This window comes from Amblyraja radiata, chromosome 4, assembly GCF_010909765.2.
Source record: "Amblyraja radiata isolate CabotCenter1 chromosome 4, sAmbRad1.1.pri, whole genome shotgun sequence".
Taxonomy (NCBI): Eukaryota; Metazoa; Chordata; class Chondrichthyes; order Rajiformes; family Rajidae; genus Amblyraja; species Amblyraja radiata.
This window is the reverse complement of record NC_045959.1, coordinates 22737508-22755909: the sequence shown is the minus strand read 5'-3', so window position 1 is coordinate 22755909 and position 18402 is coordinate 22737508. Positions and strand designations below refer to the sequence as shown.

General features: G+C 41.8%; 1 protein-coding gene across 1 annotated transcript in view; it reads left to right on the top strand.

Moving 5' to 3' along the window:
• Positions 1-18402, top strand: part of znf236 (zinc finger protein 236) — a 140328-nt gene that overhangs the window by 33828 nt on the left and 88098 nt on the right. Inside the window, 6 exon segments of the mRNA XM_033019066.1 lie at positions 462-626; positions 3463-3641; positions 6881-7008; positions 9481-9653; positions 10958-11107; positions 17906-18082. Coding sequence (XP_032874957.1) covers positions 462-626; positions 3463-3641; positions 6881-7008; positions 9481-9653; positions 10958-11107; positions 17906-18082 — 972 coding nt within the window.

Genomic DNA, 18402 nt, shown 5'->3' with positions numbered 1-18402 from the left:
AAAAAAAAAAAAAAAAAAAATCGAGGAGAAATTTCACTGTCTCTTAAGGACACATTTACTAGTTCACTGGAATTGGCCATTGAAATTGACAAACAATTGCTTCTATTGACACTTGCACAACCAGATTCCATTAATCAATTGATATTAATAGGCAAAGATAGATAGATTCTTGATTAGTACGTGTGTCAGGGGTTATGGGGAGAAGGCAGGAGATTGGAGTTAGTAGGGAGAGATAGACCTACCATGACTGAATGGCGGAGTAAACTTGATAGGCCTAATTCTGCTCCTATCACATGACCTTATGCAACCAAGAATAAAGTTTTAGCTCTTAAAAAATATCTTTTAGTTTTGAAAATCCTGTAGGAAAAATAACTTTGCGTTTGGGATGGGAGGGGGTAGGGGTTATTTGCATTTTCCTAATACTTAAATTAAAACTTTTTTTCCTTTGTCTGTATAAACAGCCTTACCGATGTGGTCAATGCCCAGCAACCTTTAACGTGGAATTTAATCTTATATTGCACAAAGCCACTCACAATGCAAATGAGCCATCTTGTCCTGTTTGTGGCAAAAAGTTTTCCCGCGTGGCCAGCCTTAAAGCTCACATTATGCTGCATGAGAAAGAGGAGGTGAGTTTTTACTGCTTATAATCTAATTCACTTTTAGATAGATAGATAGATAGACATGTCTTTATTGTCATTCAGACCGAAGTCTGAACGAAATTGCAGCAGTCATACATATAATACAATAAAAACAACAATAAACACATATCAACATCCACCACAGTGAGTCCACCCAGCATCTCCTCACTGTGATGGAGGCAAAAGTCTTAGGTCTGCAGTCTCTTCCCTCCTCTTCTCCCTCTGCGCTGAGGCGATACCCCCCGGGCGATGTTATAAATCAGTCCCGCGGCTCAAACACCGCGGCCCGGGGTGGTCGAAGCTGCCGCCCACCAGTCCTGCAGACGCAGCCGCTGGCCCGCGGCCGAACCCCGGACTCAGGCCACCACCGCCAGAACACCGTCCCAGCCACCCTCACGTGAGTACCGTGCCGTCTTCAGCCTCGGGCTGGGCCGCCCCCGACATGGGCGCCGAACCTCCCCCGGGCCGGGCCGCCCCGACATGGGCGTCGCTTCTTCCCCGGGCCGGGCCGCCCCGACTTGGGCATCGCTTCTCCCTCTGGCCGGGCTGCCCCCGACTTGGGCGTCGCTTCTCCCTCGGGCCGGGCCGCCCCGACATGGGCGCCGAACCTCCCTCGGGCTGCGAGCGCCACACCTCCCCGAGCTCGGCCGCTCCGACGGGAGCCTCGTTCCACCCTTGGGCTGGCCGCCCTCACGAGAGCGCCACAACCTCTCACGGGAGCACTGTTCCAGCCCTGAGCCGGACCACCCTCACGGGAGCGAGCTCAGGGCGAGTCCTGACGGGCTCTGCCTCCGGAGCCTCGAGGTCATCAGCTCCAAATCCCATCTAAAGTACTTCCTGTTATATTTATGTTCTTAAAAAATGTTAGCCTAAGTTAAAATTGCCTCATGACAACACTTTACATCAATAGTGACAATCACAGAAAAAGTGTGAACTTAAATTTACCTAATGCATTATTGAAATCTGCCAGATGGCAAATGTTTAATCTTTCAAAGAAAACTAAATCGCTATCTTTTTGCATATTTGCAAATCTTTTAAGTTGTGGTGGATCATCAGTTGCTGGCAGTAGATTTTATATTTTTTACTTGGCAGTGTCAGAAGTGCTTTACTATAAAATCAGAAAAGGAGCAGATAATGAGTTTTAATCAGGAAGCTCTGATAATTGAAAAGTATTTGCTTATCTCAAGATACACCCCAAACAAATCTCGTATTTTAAGATTATTTTGCATGTAATCTTTGTGTATAAAATTCATTGACCAAGATAATGCAGAAGGTTAACTTGCATTGGTCTCCCACTGGGCACTTGCGCCCCAACCACAGGAGCAAAGACTTGTGATGTGATACCATCCCATCATGCAGTTGGAACAAAGGCTACCACCTGGTTTTGGATGGCTGTCAAACCAACAATTTAAATTCCACTTAATGTCCTAGATATTCAGAGCTATAATAAGACATTTAAGTGTAATTTATTAAAAAGCTATTCAAAATTATTATAAATTTAATCTAAGTATACGTATAAATAAAAATTGCTTTTGAGAAATTCAAAAAATATAAAAAGGAAAAAATGTTCACTGTAGTTACTTGTAACCACTCCCATTCATTGAAATTAATAGGGTCAGGGTTGTGGACGATGTTCCCGGATTCTAAGTGTTGAGTAATCTTGGGGATTTTGCGCTTCTTTGCTGATCTCCATGATCAATCCAGTGCTTGAAGAAAGTCACAGAAATGCTGACAAAAGCAGTTGGGTTTGGAATTTGTGCATAATATGTGGAAATCCAAAATGTATTGGCATTTACACAGGCAAATGCCAGTTATTTTGTGAAATGGTGGTGTTTCTTTTCCAAATTTGGACTTTTGATTTAGAATTTATTATTTCAAATCAATGGTAATAAACTGAGCTTCTGTATTTGACAGTTGTCATCAAATATCTTGTTCAATTTTCACTTTACTGTTAAAGGTTAGGTTAGGCCTCATAGGGTTTGCTTTCAATACCAAATTATTTGCAGTGATAGACATGGTGGCTGAGTGGTTCTGATGATAGAACTGAATTGGCACTGCCTTATCAGTGTACTTAGAAGGGTGGAGGGGTCTTTGGGTGGAAATGAGGGAGCGGATGAATAACAATATCAAGTCAATTCAAGTTTATGGTGATGTGCACAAATACAGTGAGATAAAAGTATAATGAAAAATCTTGCTTGCAACAGCATTGCAGGCTCATAGGCTCGGACAACCACACAAAGACAAATTGTACATAATTGCACATAACATTTCTAAAAGAAAGAAAACTGTGAAAAAGCAAGACATAAGTGTAAAATATAATGAAAGAAAAGAGCAAGTCCATGGTAGTGTAGGAAGTAGTCTGTCGAGTTCCTTTATCAAGGTAGGATTGGTTCAAGAACTTGATAGTTGTAGAAAAGCAGCTGTTCCTGAACCTGGTGGTGTGGGATCTCTGGCATGTGTACCTCCTGCCTGATGGGAGCAGTGAGAATAGAGCATGACCCAGATGGTGGATTCTTTGATGATAGATGCTGCATTCTTGAGGAGCGCCTCGTAGATGCTTTTCATGGAGGTGAGGGCTGTGCCTGTGGACTGGGCTAAGCCCACTCATTTCTGCAGCCTCTTGTATGTTAGAATTGTCATACCAGACCATGATGTAACCTTGCAGGATAAATTCTACAGTACTTATTAAATTAAAATCACTTGTTCATATTTTTAGTATCTTTACTGATTAGCCTGTGAAAATAATTGAATTTTGGCTCTCAATCTTTACAGACTATTGTAAACTTCAAATGGACTGACACTTTTTGTATTTTTTCCTCTGTAGAACCTGATATGTACAGAATGTGGTGATGAATTTACGTTACAGAGCCAACTTACTAGACATCTGGATGAACACCGGCAGGAACTAAATGGAAGCCAAGTGCATGTTTGCAAGATCTGCACAAAAGAATTTGAAAGGCCTTCCCAGCTACGTGATCACATGAAATCTCACTACAGAGTTAGGTATGTGATTTGAGGCATAAGTGTAACAGCTTCTTTATGATGTAAATATCAAACAATCTTGCACGGCGTGTAATCATTTATGAAAATAAATGCGTCTCTACCTGTAGTGCACAGCATTTAGACCTTGGGATTCATTCAGGTGATGGCATTATTCACTTCCATCTGCTTCGTAACCTCAGATGTGGGAAGAAAATGGAAGATCCTGTTGGTTGGCTTATCATCCTACAATGTGCAAATTAAAATTCTAACATTTAACCTGCCCAGCTAAGTTACACTTGTTCTTGTATGACTATATTAACTATACTATATAATATAGACGTACAGCACATTTGAAAATTACCCAAATCTTCCATTCATCCGACTACAGTCTTCCCCCCCCCCCCACCCCCCACCTGTACCCCATCTATTTCTAATCCCCCCTCTCATCTCACCTAATTCCTTCCTTTAGTCACACCATTTGCAGCTCTTCAATCCATTTGTCTCACACCCCCTGTCTTTTCATCTCTGTCCTTTGACCACCCATCTGCCTATCAAAACTCTCCTCATCTGTGTCGGTCTATTACTTGCCTATCACCCGTGTCGGTCTATTATTACCCACAATCAGTCTGAATAAGGGTCATGACCTAAAACGTCACCTATCTCCAGGGATGTGCCTGACCCGCTGAGCTACTCCAGGACTTTGTGTCTTCTTAAGACTTTTTGATATTTGTATCTTTTGGTGGTCCATTGACTGAATCATTTGTGGCATGTTCCTCTTTTCCAAATGCACATGCAAAATTAAAGCTATAAATTTTATTTTACCTGCAGCAGCTGTATAGTAAGAAATTAAGTATTCCACTGGTAGTAATCATACACCTTGTTGGCCTATCAGCTGGTCGGGCACTATCCATGCAGAGAGAACATTGATCTGAACTTTTGACTCTGCTTCTTCACTAAAGCTGACTGGTCTGCTGAGTATTTCCAGTATTTTCTGTTGTTCTTTCAGATTTCTAGCATTTGGATTATTTTCCTTTTATTTTATACCACCTCAACTACTTTGAGAATGGAGATTAAGGAAAAGGCTCTTAACCCATTTTCTGTTTATGGTATAGTACTTTTCTTGGATCCCCTACATATTCTCAAATGGTATATTCAGTGTACCTAGTCTGAACAATCAGGTTTCCACTTGTAGGGGGATCTGACCAATTTGAGAGGACCCTTTTGTAGTGTTCGGAGCTGCGAGTGGTCTTGTAGTGTTTGGGAATTTTCTGGTAGTAGGAAGGAGTTATGTGGATAAGGGCCATTCTCCTTTTCAAGGCTGCTGTGTCGGCAGAAGCCTCGTTTGCCCAGCGTATCCAGGGAGGAGTCAAGAGGAAATTTGCAGTATGTTCCTATTTCAGGAAGTTGAATCGATTTCCAAAGTATATGCCCTTAACTGCCTTTTGGATTGGCATGTTTATTAGTGTTCTGCTGAAATAAGATGTTTGTTTCCCAGTTAGCCCAGTGATGGTCCATTACATAGCTGGTAATTGTTAAATCTTCTGCCACCCTAATTGTGAAGCTGCTGGATTGAACATAACCTGCAAATTCTCAGCGCCAAGACTTTGGCATGGGTTTGGTTGGTCTGGGGTGCAGGTTGTGGGTTTGGAATGATGGGTGCTGCATTATGTGTACCTAGTCTGAACATTCAGGTTCCAGCATTGAACTACTAAAGACGAGTTTGACAAATAAAGAGAGCCTGAGCAGGTTAAGCGTATGCTTATTGACATTTACAGTGCCCTCCATAATGTTTAGGACAAAGACCCATCATTTATTTATTTGCCTCAGTACTACACAATTTGAGTTTGTAATAGAAAAAAAATCACGTGATTAAAGTGCACAGTCAGATTTTAATAAAGGCCATTTTTATACATTTTGGTTTCACCATTTAGAAACTACAGCAGTGTTTATACATAGTCTCCCCATTTCAGGGCACCATAATGTTTGGGACACAGCAATGTCATGTCGTCATGTTTAGTATTTTGTTGCATATCCTATGGATGCAATGACTGCTTGAAGTCTGCGATTCACGGACATCACCAGTTTTTTCTGATCTGTTGGACAGGTGATTGGGGATTTTTCTTTATTATAGAGAGAATTTTTCTGTCATTAGCTGTGGAGGTCTTCTTTGGCCTGCCAGTCCCTTTGCGATTAGTAAGCTCACCAGTGCTCTCTTCTTAATGATGTTCCAAACAGTTGATTTTGTTATGCCTAAGGTTTGGCTGATGTCTAACAGCTTTATTCTTGTTTCTCAGTCTCATAATGGCTTCTTTGATTTTCATTGGCACAACCTTGGTCCTCATGGTGAGAAACAGCAATAAAAGTTTCCAAAGGTGATGGAAAGACTGGAGGAAAGACTAGGTGCTGAGAGCTCTCTTATACCTGCATTAAGGGAGGTATTTACGCACACCTGAGCAATTACAAACACATGTGAAGCCTTGTGTCCCAAACATTATGGTACCCTGAAATGGGGGGGGACTCTATATAAACACAGCTGTAATTTCTGCATGGTGAAACCAAAATGTTTTTTTTTTTTAAACCCTTTAATAAAATCTGACAATGTGCACTTTAACCACATGTGATTTTGTTATTTTACAAATCTCAAATTGTGGAGTACAGGGGGAAATAAATAAATAAATAAATAGATGGTGGGTCTTTGTCCAAAACATTATGGTGGGCACTGTATAGAATGGACTGGTGATCTTATTGAAATTTATGAAGCTCTTAAGGAGGTTGACGGCATAGACGCTGACAGATTGTTTCATTCCGAGTCCTCGTACCATTTTGGTAAAGTTACATTGAACACTGGTCAATATGTTCTCCCAAAGATATTCTAGCCAGATCTTTCAAATTGCTCCAGTTTTTGGAAAGAAGTAGCATTGCTCCATTCCTGGTAGTCCAGTCATCTGGATAGAAAAGCCTATATTCTGTCATGAATCTTTTCTTCACCATTGCATGGCATTATAATGGATCAATATACCTGCACCTCAAAGGTACTGTGAACCTCTTGCTTTTCAGCATTTAGATAGTAATGTTAAATCTCAAGTGGCTGACCACATTTCAGTACGTTGAAATGCATTTTCCAGTTGCCATCTATTTTTTTGTCTCTTTTTGTAATTTAAGCATTCCATTGACCATTGATTCACTCTAATATTCTACAATAAGATGTTGCAAGAATCTCAATCTAATATTCATAAGATTTTGCATCCCTTAATCCCCAGGTCATCCCTGTGTACCAAGCAGTACAAACGGCATGTAGACAGATCAGGGTTTTCTCATCGTTGTGAACATTGTGGGAAGACATTCCAGAAGCCTAGCCAGTTAATTCGACACATCAGAATACATACAGGTGAGGTATGCTGTAAAGCTAATATGGGATTTTTATCAAATATCTTTTACGAAATTAATTTAGAAGATGTTTCACTTTGCATTTGTACAGATGATTGACATAGAATCACAGAAATGTACAGTATTGAAACAGGGCCCTTTCATCCATTCCACTTTTGATGCCTATCTGGAGTAATCCCATTTGCCCCTATGCCTTTTATTATCCAAGTATCTTCCCCAATGCGTTTTAAACATTACCAAATATCTGCCTCCACTTTCACCACTGACAGCTTGTTTCAGATATGCACCGTAGATTGGCTTTTGCATGTTAGCCAATCAGAATGCTTAGTAATTATAACTCCACCTAATGATATGATTTATAGTGTAAGAACTCTCCTGCTGCCTGGCAGTAGCTGCAGTAGACTGAACATGTGATGTACTGCATATGTGATGAAGAAATAGACAATAAAGATGCTTCCACCTGTGTGAGACTAAGGTATTTACATGCACCATCCCATGTGGGAAAATGTACCCCTCAGATCTTTGAATTTCTCTTCTCACTTTAAACATGTGCCCTCTAGTTCTGGACTCCCTTGCCCAGGGGAAAAGCTGCCAACTATCTATCCTAAACATACCCCTCATAACTTTAAAACCTCTTCCCTCAAAGGCCCTCCAGTTTAGAGATACTGCATGGAAACAGGCACTTTGGCCCACCAAGTCTGTGCCGACCTGCGATAACCCCGTACACTAACACCACCCTACAGACTAGGGACCATTTACAATTTTTACCGAAGCCAATTAACCTACAAACCTGTATGTCTTTGGAATGAAACTGAAGCACGGGGAAAAAGTACAAACTCTGTAAGACGGCACCTGTTGTCAGGATCTAGCCGGGTCTCTGGCGCTGTAAGGCAACAACTCTGCAGCTGCGCCACAGTGCTGCTCTATAGGCTCCAATGTTTCAGTGTGATTAAACCCAGAAAACGGTTCAAAGTGCTGGAGTAATTCAGTGGGCCATGCAACATCCACGGAGAGCATGGATGGGTGGCGTTTTGGGTTGGGACCCTTCTCCCCAGAAGAAGCTGCCCAGGAAACATCCTGGTGAATCTACTCAGTATTTTTTCTATTACTACCTCATCCATACTCGAGCGTGGCAACCAAAATTATACACAAAACTCTTGTGTAGTTTTGTACAAATGCAATCAAACATCAGAACTCTTATATTCTTAGTGTATGGTGGCAAACTTATCAAATGCCTTTTTTAACTAACCTATATTCAGGGAACTATGAACTTGCATCCTATGCCTTCGCTGTACTCAATGCTCCCAAGGCATTGGGAACTTTCACTTCATGGTTCACTTTGTTTAAATCGTCCATTAACATATGCATGTTATTTTCATAGATGTATTATTTAAGGTATTCAACAATGACAAAATCTGGAAATATTGGACTAATTCTTCCTCGAGCATTATTATTATTTATTTTATTTTAAAATCATGAGAGGCATAGGTAAGATGAATTGCCACAGTTTTTCTCCAGAGTAGATGAGTCTAAAACAAGAGGACGCAGGTTTAAGGTGAGAGGGGAAAGATTTTAAATAACTTGAAGGGCACATATTTTCCACACAAGGGTGGTATGTACATGGAACAAGCTGCTAGTGGAATGATAGAGGTGAGCACAATTATGACATCCAAAGGATACTTCGATAGGTACATGGAATGGATAAGAAATATTTGGAGGATATAGGCCAGGTGCGGCAAATGGGACAAACTCATTTAGGATGTGTTGTTGGCATGGATGAGTTGGCCTAGTTTTGTGCCGTATGACTCTTGACTATGGAAAATAATTAATGTTTTTTAATTTTTAATTATTTTGGAGCAATTATTATCTTTAATCACCTGACCTGCACATTACCACATTATTCAAAAGAAGCGTGTCTTGCAATTCAATGACAATAAATGTTTTCCCACTTTTTTACGTGATTAGAAACTGATTTTCTCGAGTGAAAGAAAAGTCTGACAATTGCTGGGCATGATTTGGCCACACTTTGATGTAATTCCACAATCTGGTCATTGAGATACTAACGTATACATGAATAATCTGCTGTATTGGCAGTAAGTGGATATAATTGGAAACATTGGTGGCAGAGCACAGCTTGAACTGCAAAATTATTTGTGGAGTTTGAGGAGAAGTTGTACATGTTAATTGGCAGTGTGAAGACTAAGGACTTTATTTCAAAACCTGAAGGGTATGTTGGAATTAGCACTGTGCTGCCACCCATCTTCTATTCATTGTATTGCTATACTTTTTGCTTAAAAATTCTTTAAATTCTTTAAGGAATATATTTCACATGTTCCTGAGCCAGTTTTATTTGAGATCTGTTGCAATAAAATTGAGCTAATCATTAATTATGCCATATGCTGCCTATTCACTGTCTGCAGATTGATATTGTTTTATTTAGTTTACGCTTACCAACTTTTATTTGGTATTATAGGTGAAAGGCCATTTAAATGTGGTGATTGTGGAAAGGCTTTCAACCAGAAAGGAGCACTGCAGATACATATGATCAAGCATACTGGTGAAAAACCACATTTTTGTGTATTCTGTCCAGCTTCATTTTCACAGAGAGGCAATCTACGAGCACACATACAAAGGGTTCACACGGAGGTAATGGTATACTCTTCATGCTTCGTAGCTTTGAAATATTTACAATTTAGCTAAACTGGGCAATGCTGTGCCTGATGAACGTCTAAACATCCCCATCTTTGCTATTAAACCTGTACAGCAACGTAAGCTTTCTGGAACTCTTTGCTCAGCTATTTTGGCTGTTAGTTATTTCTTTTATTTTGCCAGCTAATCGCATTTTAACCTTCCATTATTTTCCCATAAAGACAAGTAACAATACATTTCAAAACAAGTATTTTCTTAGCTCTGGAATAAAATCCAACTGTTGTTCATTAAAATCAGATTAGGATGACAGCTAAATCTGCTAAAATCATTCAGAAATTTCCCCTTCGCTTGTACCTGCAGCAATTTCTTTCTATTTGTATTAGAATTCATCCATCATTCATTGAAACCCGCAACTGGCACCCCGTGACAGTAAACTAACTATTGTAACTGCACATTTGCTTTTGTGATACTTGAATGGGCAAGGCTTAGAAGGAGATGGTCCTAATGAGGTGCTGCCCAGACGAATGTCTTCCTGGAGTTGATCAGCTTGACAGTGAATGAAGTTACATAGAAACTAGGTGCAGGAGGAAGCCATTCGGCCCTTCGAGCCAGCACCGCCATTCATTGTGATCATGGCTGATCATCCCCAATCAAAGTTTTTTCTCACCTTAAATGACCTCCCCTTTATTCTAAGACTGTGGCCCCTGGTTCTGGACTCGCCCAACATTGGGAACATTTTTCCTGCATCTAGCTTGACCAGTCCTTTTATAATTTTATATGTTTCTATAAGATGCCCCCTCATCCTTCTAAACTCTAGTGAAAACAACCCTAGTCTTTTCAATCTTTCCTCATATGACAGGGATGGCTGTCCAGTTGCACCAGAAGCAGTAGTTCGAGCTGACATTAGGGTTGAATGGCTGGGTGTGAATTGTTTCTAGTGCTTCTAGTTCAGTGTGCAGCGATGAAATGTACTTGCACATACATTGATGATAACTAGCTGTTCTGTATAAAAACAGCTGTCCAACCATCAGCATGATCTGGCCCATTTTTTTTAGACATCATTACCCAGTAGGGTGTTCTTGCAGAAGTTTTAATAGAACGCTGTCTGTAATTAGCAGGATATTCATGTGCAGCATCTTTCCTCTTGTTTTTCTCATAACAAAGATCATAATGAGAAGAAATGCAGAAGGTTGTTCGAGTTTCATGTCTTTTATTTCGTAGTCATTGGGAGTTAATTACTGTACTAGTTGAAATGTCAGCGTTTACTTGCTGAATTTGCCTTATTTTTGATTTGTGCACAGGTGAAGGATGGGGACCAGCCAGCTTATCAGTGTGAGGAATGTAGCTGTGTGTTTCGAAAACTAGGCAGCCTTAATGCACATATCAGCAGGATGCACTCAGATGGATCAGAATCTTCGCGAGTAATAAGTGACACTGCACACAATGTACCGGTAATTGGATTTGTTTTATTTCTGATTCATTAATTACCTTTTAGTTAAGAAATATAGGATGGCATGGTGGCACAATAGTAGAATTGCTGCCTTACAATGCCAATGGTCTTGATCTTGAGCTTGAGAGTAGAGGGGAAACATTATCCGGTCCTGGAGATTTTGGCTTTTCTGTCTTCTGAATAGCCTCACCACTTCGTCAATTTCTAGGCTGTGGCCAGACTGATGTTGGGCAGCAAGGAGGGGGTGGGTAATGGACGAGGGCCCAGTCTTTGCAGACTGGAGTCAGGCTGTAAGTGGGTGTTAAGTAGTGATTGGAGAGGGGTGCGTGGGAAAGGCCCAGTCGTTGCAGACTGGAGTCAGGCTGTAAGTAGGTGTGAAGTGGTGGTTCGGGAGGGGGTACCAGGGTTAAGTTTCTGTTTATCGAACCTGCAGTAGAACTCATTCAGGTCGTTGGTCAGCTGACGATTGTCCAAGGAGCGGGGGCTTTCCTCTTGTAGCTGGTGATTTCTTGCAAGCCCTTCCAAACTGAAGAAGAGTCACTAGCTGTGAACTTGCTCCTCAACTTCTCAGAGTACCTTTCCATGGCAGCTCTGATTCCTCTTCTCGGCTTGTACTTGGCCTGCCTGTAAAGGTCTGCATCCCCGCTCCTGTAGGCCTCATCTTTAGACTGGCGGAGCTGTCTGAGTTCTGCTGTAAACCAGGGCTTGCCATTGTTGAACCAGATCCGGGTCCTAATGGGAATGTAACTGTCCTCGCAAAGCTGACCTATGATGTCACAGTGCCTGTATATTCATCGAGGCTTGTGGTTGCTTCCCTGAACACATTCCAATCAGTGCAGTCAAGCCAGGATTGTAGGTTTTCAATGCCCTCGCTTGTCCACCTTTTCATTGTTCTGACCACAGGCTTAGCATATTTTAGTTTCAGCCTGTAGGTCGGAATAAGATGAACTAAACAATGATCGGAGAGACCCAGAGCCGCCCGGGGAATAGATAGAATATAGAATAGAATAGTTTCTTTATTGTCATTGTAACATGAACCATGTACAACGAAATTAAAAAATGTCAGCCAGTCAGTGCACCATTCAAACATTTCTAAAAGCTAACGATACATACAAGGTAAAATATTAAAAAAAGATAAACAACTAAAATAAATATCATGAAAATAGCACGCATAAACACCCAACCCTACATCCTTCTGTTGATTTCACAGTGTACCACAGTCCCTTAGTATGTATCGCCCCTGCGTTCCTTGGCGGCTACATTTAGTGCCTTTATAGCAGTGGGGTAAAAACTGTTTTTAAGTCTGTTTGTCCTTGTTTTTGTAGATCTGTACCGTCTGCCTGACGGCAACAGTTCAAACAGGGAGTGTCCGGGGTGGGAAATGTCCTTTATAATACTCTGGGATTTTTTGATGCAGCGGGAACTGTGTAAGTCCTCCAAGGTAAGGAGAGGGCAGCCGACAATCCTCTGGGCGTTGTCAATGGCCCTCTGGAGCGCTTTCCTCTGAGCCGCTGTGCAGCTGGTGTACCATACGCATACACAGTATGTTAGGATGCTCTCAATGGAGCACCGATAAAAGGACAGCAGCAGTCTCTGAGTGAAGTTATTCTTCCTGAGCACCCTCAGGAAGTGCAGTCTCTGCTGGACCTTTTTCAGCAACGCAGAGGTGTTCACGCTCCACGTCAGGTCCTCCTCAATATGGATTCCCAGGAAGCGGAAATCCGCCACCCTCTCCACACAGTCCCCTCTGATAATTAATGGTACCATGTCCGTTTTCTTCTTCCTGAAGTCTATTATTATTTCCTTTGTCTTTAAGGTGTTGAGGAGCAGGTTATTCTCTCCACACCACACTGTCAGCTGCTCCGCCTCATCCCGGTAGGCGTACTCGTCCCCCCCGGAGATGAGTCCCACCACCGTAGTGTCATCCGCAAATTTGACAATGGTGTTTGTTGCTGTGGTGGGCGGGGGTGCAGTCATGTGTGTAGATGGTGTAGAGTAGGGGGCTCAGCACGCAGCCCTGTGGAGAGCCGGTACTGAGGCTGAGGGCCGTGGATGTGTGATGGCCCACTCTGACTCTCTGGCTGCGACCCGACAGGAAGCTATTTATCCACATGCAGATATCCGTTCTTGATTGCAGTGTAACAATGATCGAGTGTTCTTTCCCCTCTGGTGGGGCGGGTAACATGAAGTCTGTGCTTTGGAAGGTCTTGGCTGATGTTAGCCTTGTTAAAATTCCCCAAAACAATGACCATGGAGTCCGGGAAGTCACTCTCTACCCTCATTACCTAGTCAGCCAGTTGCGTTTGCGCCTCACATACGCAGGCTTGGGGAGGGGGGATGTAAACTCCAGCGAGAATAAAAGAGGTCTATTCCGCTATATGTAGTTGAAAGCCAGCCAGTTGCAGCGCAATATCCAGGGTCGACTCACGCAGCCAGGTCTCGGTGAAGCATAGAGCAGCGGCTCGAGAGAAGTCCTTATTTGTCTGGCGCAGGAGTCGCAGTTCATCCACTTTGTTCTCGAGAGAACGTAGATTTGCAAGGAATATACTCGGGAGTGGTGTGCGTAGTCCTCGTCGCCGGAGTCGGGTGAGTGCTCCAGAGCGCTTCCTACGGGTCCTCCTCTGTCACAAGACCTTGAACACAGCCACAGCCCCGCCGAGGAGTATGTCCAAATAATCCAGCGAGTGAGAGAAATCCGGAACGATGTTTGGAGGTATCGTATGTCTGGTGTTAACGAGTACCTCTCTCGTGAAAGTGATCTTTGTGGGGTTGTCACAGACAACACAAACGAACAAACACATACAAAACAGCAAAACACCGTAGCAGCCATCGTCAGCGCCAACTAGAATTAGTATATATTAATTATATACAGAATAAAAGTATATTCACTGCCATGGTTATTCTGTACCACATAACTGTCCAAAATATTACAGCAGATCAGTGTGACTTCTCATCTATTGTGAGTGTTTCACTATTGGGCACCATCCTCTTCACTGCAATAGTTGTCCATCACTTCTCTGTCCATCCTTTTGTATGACCACCAGCGCTTCAAACTCCCTCACTTTGCCACAAACTCTAGTTTGAGATGGTGATTCAACTTCAGTAGAATTTATTTTGTGCTTTTGCCCGAAACATTAACTGCAGTGGAAATCAGAACCGCTTCCAAGATGGGAAACTACACCATTCCATCATTGCAAAACACCAGGGTCAGCAGTTAAAGTTGTTGTCTCACAGTTCCCAGGAGCTTTCTTCAATCCGGGTCCTGGATACAGAATTGGTACATTCTCATCGTGCCTGCTCTGTGGCTTCTCCAGTTGCTTTGTTTTCTACTTGCACCATAAAAATAAATGACGGTGTAGATTAATGACCGAAAGAATCAACGGGGAATTGATTGGCGTAAGTGAGGGAGAAGGTGAAGTAAAATTGGGGAATAAGAAGAGAGAAAATGGGGCAGGTGGAATTGCTCCCTGGAGCTAAATGTTCCGTTTCTCTTTTATTGAGAGTGTAAGATAAGATTTACACTTGCTTTCTGACCCCGAGGGACATCTATCCAAGTAGTTGTATGTAATCTTGTGTGATTTAACTTCTTACATTAAATAGCATCTGAAATACCTACATTATCTGCCACATTTCCATTACCTAGAATTGTGTCTTTATCTCTGACATGAATTCCATTATATAGAATAATTGCCCAATCACTCTATGTTCACCTATACAAATGTGTAGACAGTAATATAGATTGACCTATATTATAAATTAGTCTCTTTTTGGGTAGTCAGAATTCCCTATAATTTGACAAATGTTCTTCAGTATTATTGAAAGGAGATTATGTCAGTACATTTAGTTCTGGTATTTGTGCATGCATGCAAACTGCAGGCACCTGCAATTTATCACCGTGGACAAAACTGTTATATATAACTTAAATGTATTGAGATTGAGGGTAATAATATTTATAATGTGTCCTCATTTTTCACATTGCAGGTATTAATAAAAAATAGGTACGTTATACACAATAAATCTTCCTGGTCATTGATATATAGCGACTAAGTCAAATTCCATCATAAGGTGCTCTGCGATCAAAGTTCTACTCGCTCAATCATTGCAAAGTGTTGCCTTTAAGCACTGCTTTTCCTTTTTCACAGCATTTGTGCAAGGAATGATTACAACAGTCTCCGGCATTGCTCTGCAAACTCGGACTACAGTAATGGCTCCTTTCAGGGCATAGAGTTAGCCTAGGACATACAGCAGTACAGCACAGGAACAGGCCCTTTGGCCCACAATGTCTGTGCAGACCGTGATGCTAATTTAAACTGCTCAACTACCTGCATGATATCCATATATTCTGTGTCTGTTTTATGTGCCTGTCTAAATGTTGCTTAAACACTGCTATCCACTTTTACCACTTCCCCTGACGTGAGGGAGATGCCGCAGGCACCTCTGTAAACAAAAACACGTACATTTTCTTTAAAATGTCTCCCTCTCATTTTAAACTTTTACTCCCTCGTATTTGACATTTCACCTTGGGGGGCGGGGGGGGGAATAAAAGGCCCTCGGCTATCTCATTTTGTTTACTTCTATCAGAGTGCCTCTCGACCTCCATGCTCTAAAGAGAATAATCCAGGTCTGTCCAATTTCTCCCATATCGCTGATATTTTTCTATCCAGGCATCCTAGGGAACCTCTTTTGAACCCTCTCCAAAATCTCCTCATCCTTCCTATAATGTGGCAACCAGAACTACACCCAATATTCCGAAGGACACAAAGTGCTAGAGTAATTCAGCATGTCAGGCAGTATATCTGGAGCACATGAATAGGAGACGTTCGGGTCTCACCTATCCATGTTCTCCCGAAATGCTGCCTGACCCGCTGAGTTATGCCCCTGTCCCACTTAGGAAACCTGAACGGAAACCTCTGGAGGCTTTGCGCCCCACACAAGGTTTCCGTGAGGTTCCCGGGGTTGTTTGTCAGTCTCCCTACCTGCTTCCACTACCTGCAACCTCCGGCAACCACCTGCAACCTCCGGGTACTGCACGGAAACCTTGGGTGGGGCGCAAGGTCTCCAGAGGTTTCCGTTCAGGTTTCCTAAGTGGGACAGGGGCATAACTCCAGCACTTTGTGTCACTTTATGTATTAACCGGCATCGGCAGGTTCTTTGATTCTACATTTCCCTAATGTTTCAAGTGTGGCCCACCCAAAGTTTTATATAGCTGCAACATGACTTTTCTGACTTTTGTATTCCAAACCCCCCACCACTGAAAGCAAGTATACTGTATGCCTGGGTCTTTCAGCTTGCTAGAATATTCCTGCATTTGTGCAGGGAATCTTGTATTCACTTTTGGCTTGTTATGTCTGTGCCAACTTTCTACTGGAGCAACTCACTTATTCCACCTACACACTCCTGCAATTTTTGTTCCTCCTCGTAGATCTAATTTCCTCATGAAATACAAGATTGAGCCTTCCTTCACCATGTCTATAGGCATTGCATTTCAAATTCAAAACACATTCTGCACAAAAATAGTTTGTCCTCGTAGCACAATTCATTCTCTTTCAGTTAATTTATACTTTAAAAAAAGTGCTGGAGTGACTCGGTGGGTCGGGCAGCATTGCTGGAGAACATGGGAACCCTTACTGGTTTAATTAGACCCCAGCTGAAGTATTTGGTGCACCTCTGGTCTCAATTCCTATAGGAAAGATGTGATTGCACTGGAGAAGGGGCAGAGAAATTTTATAAAGATGTTGCCTGGAATGAAGAATTTATGGTTTTCTGGAGAGACTAAATAGGTGGGGTTGTTTTCCTGGGATCAGAGAAGACTGAAGGGAAGACTTGATTGAGATATACAGTAAAATGAGCGACATTGTGTAGATAGTGTTAAAGAGGCCTATATCCAGAGGACATAGATTTATGGCAACATATTTTTGAGGGGATGAGAAGAAGAACATGAGGTGGCACAGGCAGATATTCTCCCAACATTCAGGAAATATTTAGGTTAGCATTTGAAATGTCATGGCATAGAAAGCTACAGGATGAGTGCTGAAAGTGGCATCAGTATAGTATACATATTATAATATTATTGTATGAATATCCCATACATGCAAGCAAGCTCCCACAAATATGATTAAATTTCAACGAGGTCGGTCTTGAAAGAAAGATTGCATGTATTCTTCAATACTAGTTCCTTTTAAGCCAGGCTTCCTGCGGGAGACCACTTTGAAGAGAGTTGCTTTGGATATTTCTTCTATTGATATTTGCATCATTAAATAATATAAGGTGTAAATATTTAAAGCCCAGTGAAACCAGCCTGTTAATGCAGCCATCCTGATTCTGTACCGTTGTAACTTGGCAGGAGAAGACGATAAATAAAAATTCAAGGTGGTCCTCATCAACACAAGATCTCCCTTCAGCCTTCCCTTTTTTTTTTAAAGAAAATGTTCTTTCCAATTTTGGCTGCAAGATAGTATTCATTAAAAACTTGGTGCTAAAGAGCCTCTGAGATATCTTAAAAACAAATTGGCTGTTAAGATGAAATGTTGGCTCAGTCTGTACTTATCATAAGTTGCTGCCTTTAAAGGAAACAGTCCCAATCTCTCAAATCCATCCTTGTAAATGTCATCCCTCATACCAGCAATCATGATCTTAACTATTTTCTCTTATGCTATCACATCCCTATTGAGGAATTGAATTGAACATAGTATTCCATCTGAGGCTAGACCACTGTTTTATAAGAACAATGAATGATAGTAACCATGTATGAATTGCAGATTGGGATTCATTTACTTATTCTTTTAAATTACAATGGCAGGCGATTGGATCATCACCAGTAACATCGGTCGGAGGTCATCAAGGAGCACAAGCAGTGACTGATGTTATTCAGCAGCTTCTGGAGCTGTCCGAGCAAGTGACTGGAGAGGGGTCGCAGTCTCAGCAGCCAGTGCAACAAATCACCATAGAGGGCAGTATTAATCAGGACATCTTGCAAGTGAGTTCTCCATCTCCACTTCACCAACTGTAGAAATTGTGTTGCAATGCCAAACTAGCTTCTGATTCTTTGAACTGACAGGCAAGTGACAATTAAAAAAGCACCATCTCTATTTTATTTTCTAAAATATCCTGGCGATACAAGTGAACTGGTGACACGAGAGCATGTTGGTCTCCTGGATTAAATTGTAATGAAAATAACAGAAAAATGATCTAGTTTTATTTGTTTTAAGTATCAAATGTCTCATGGCTGAATGTAGACCATATCTACTTAATATGCCCCCTTTTGCTATAACTATTGCTCCCCTTGATATTCTTAAT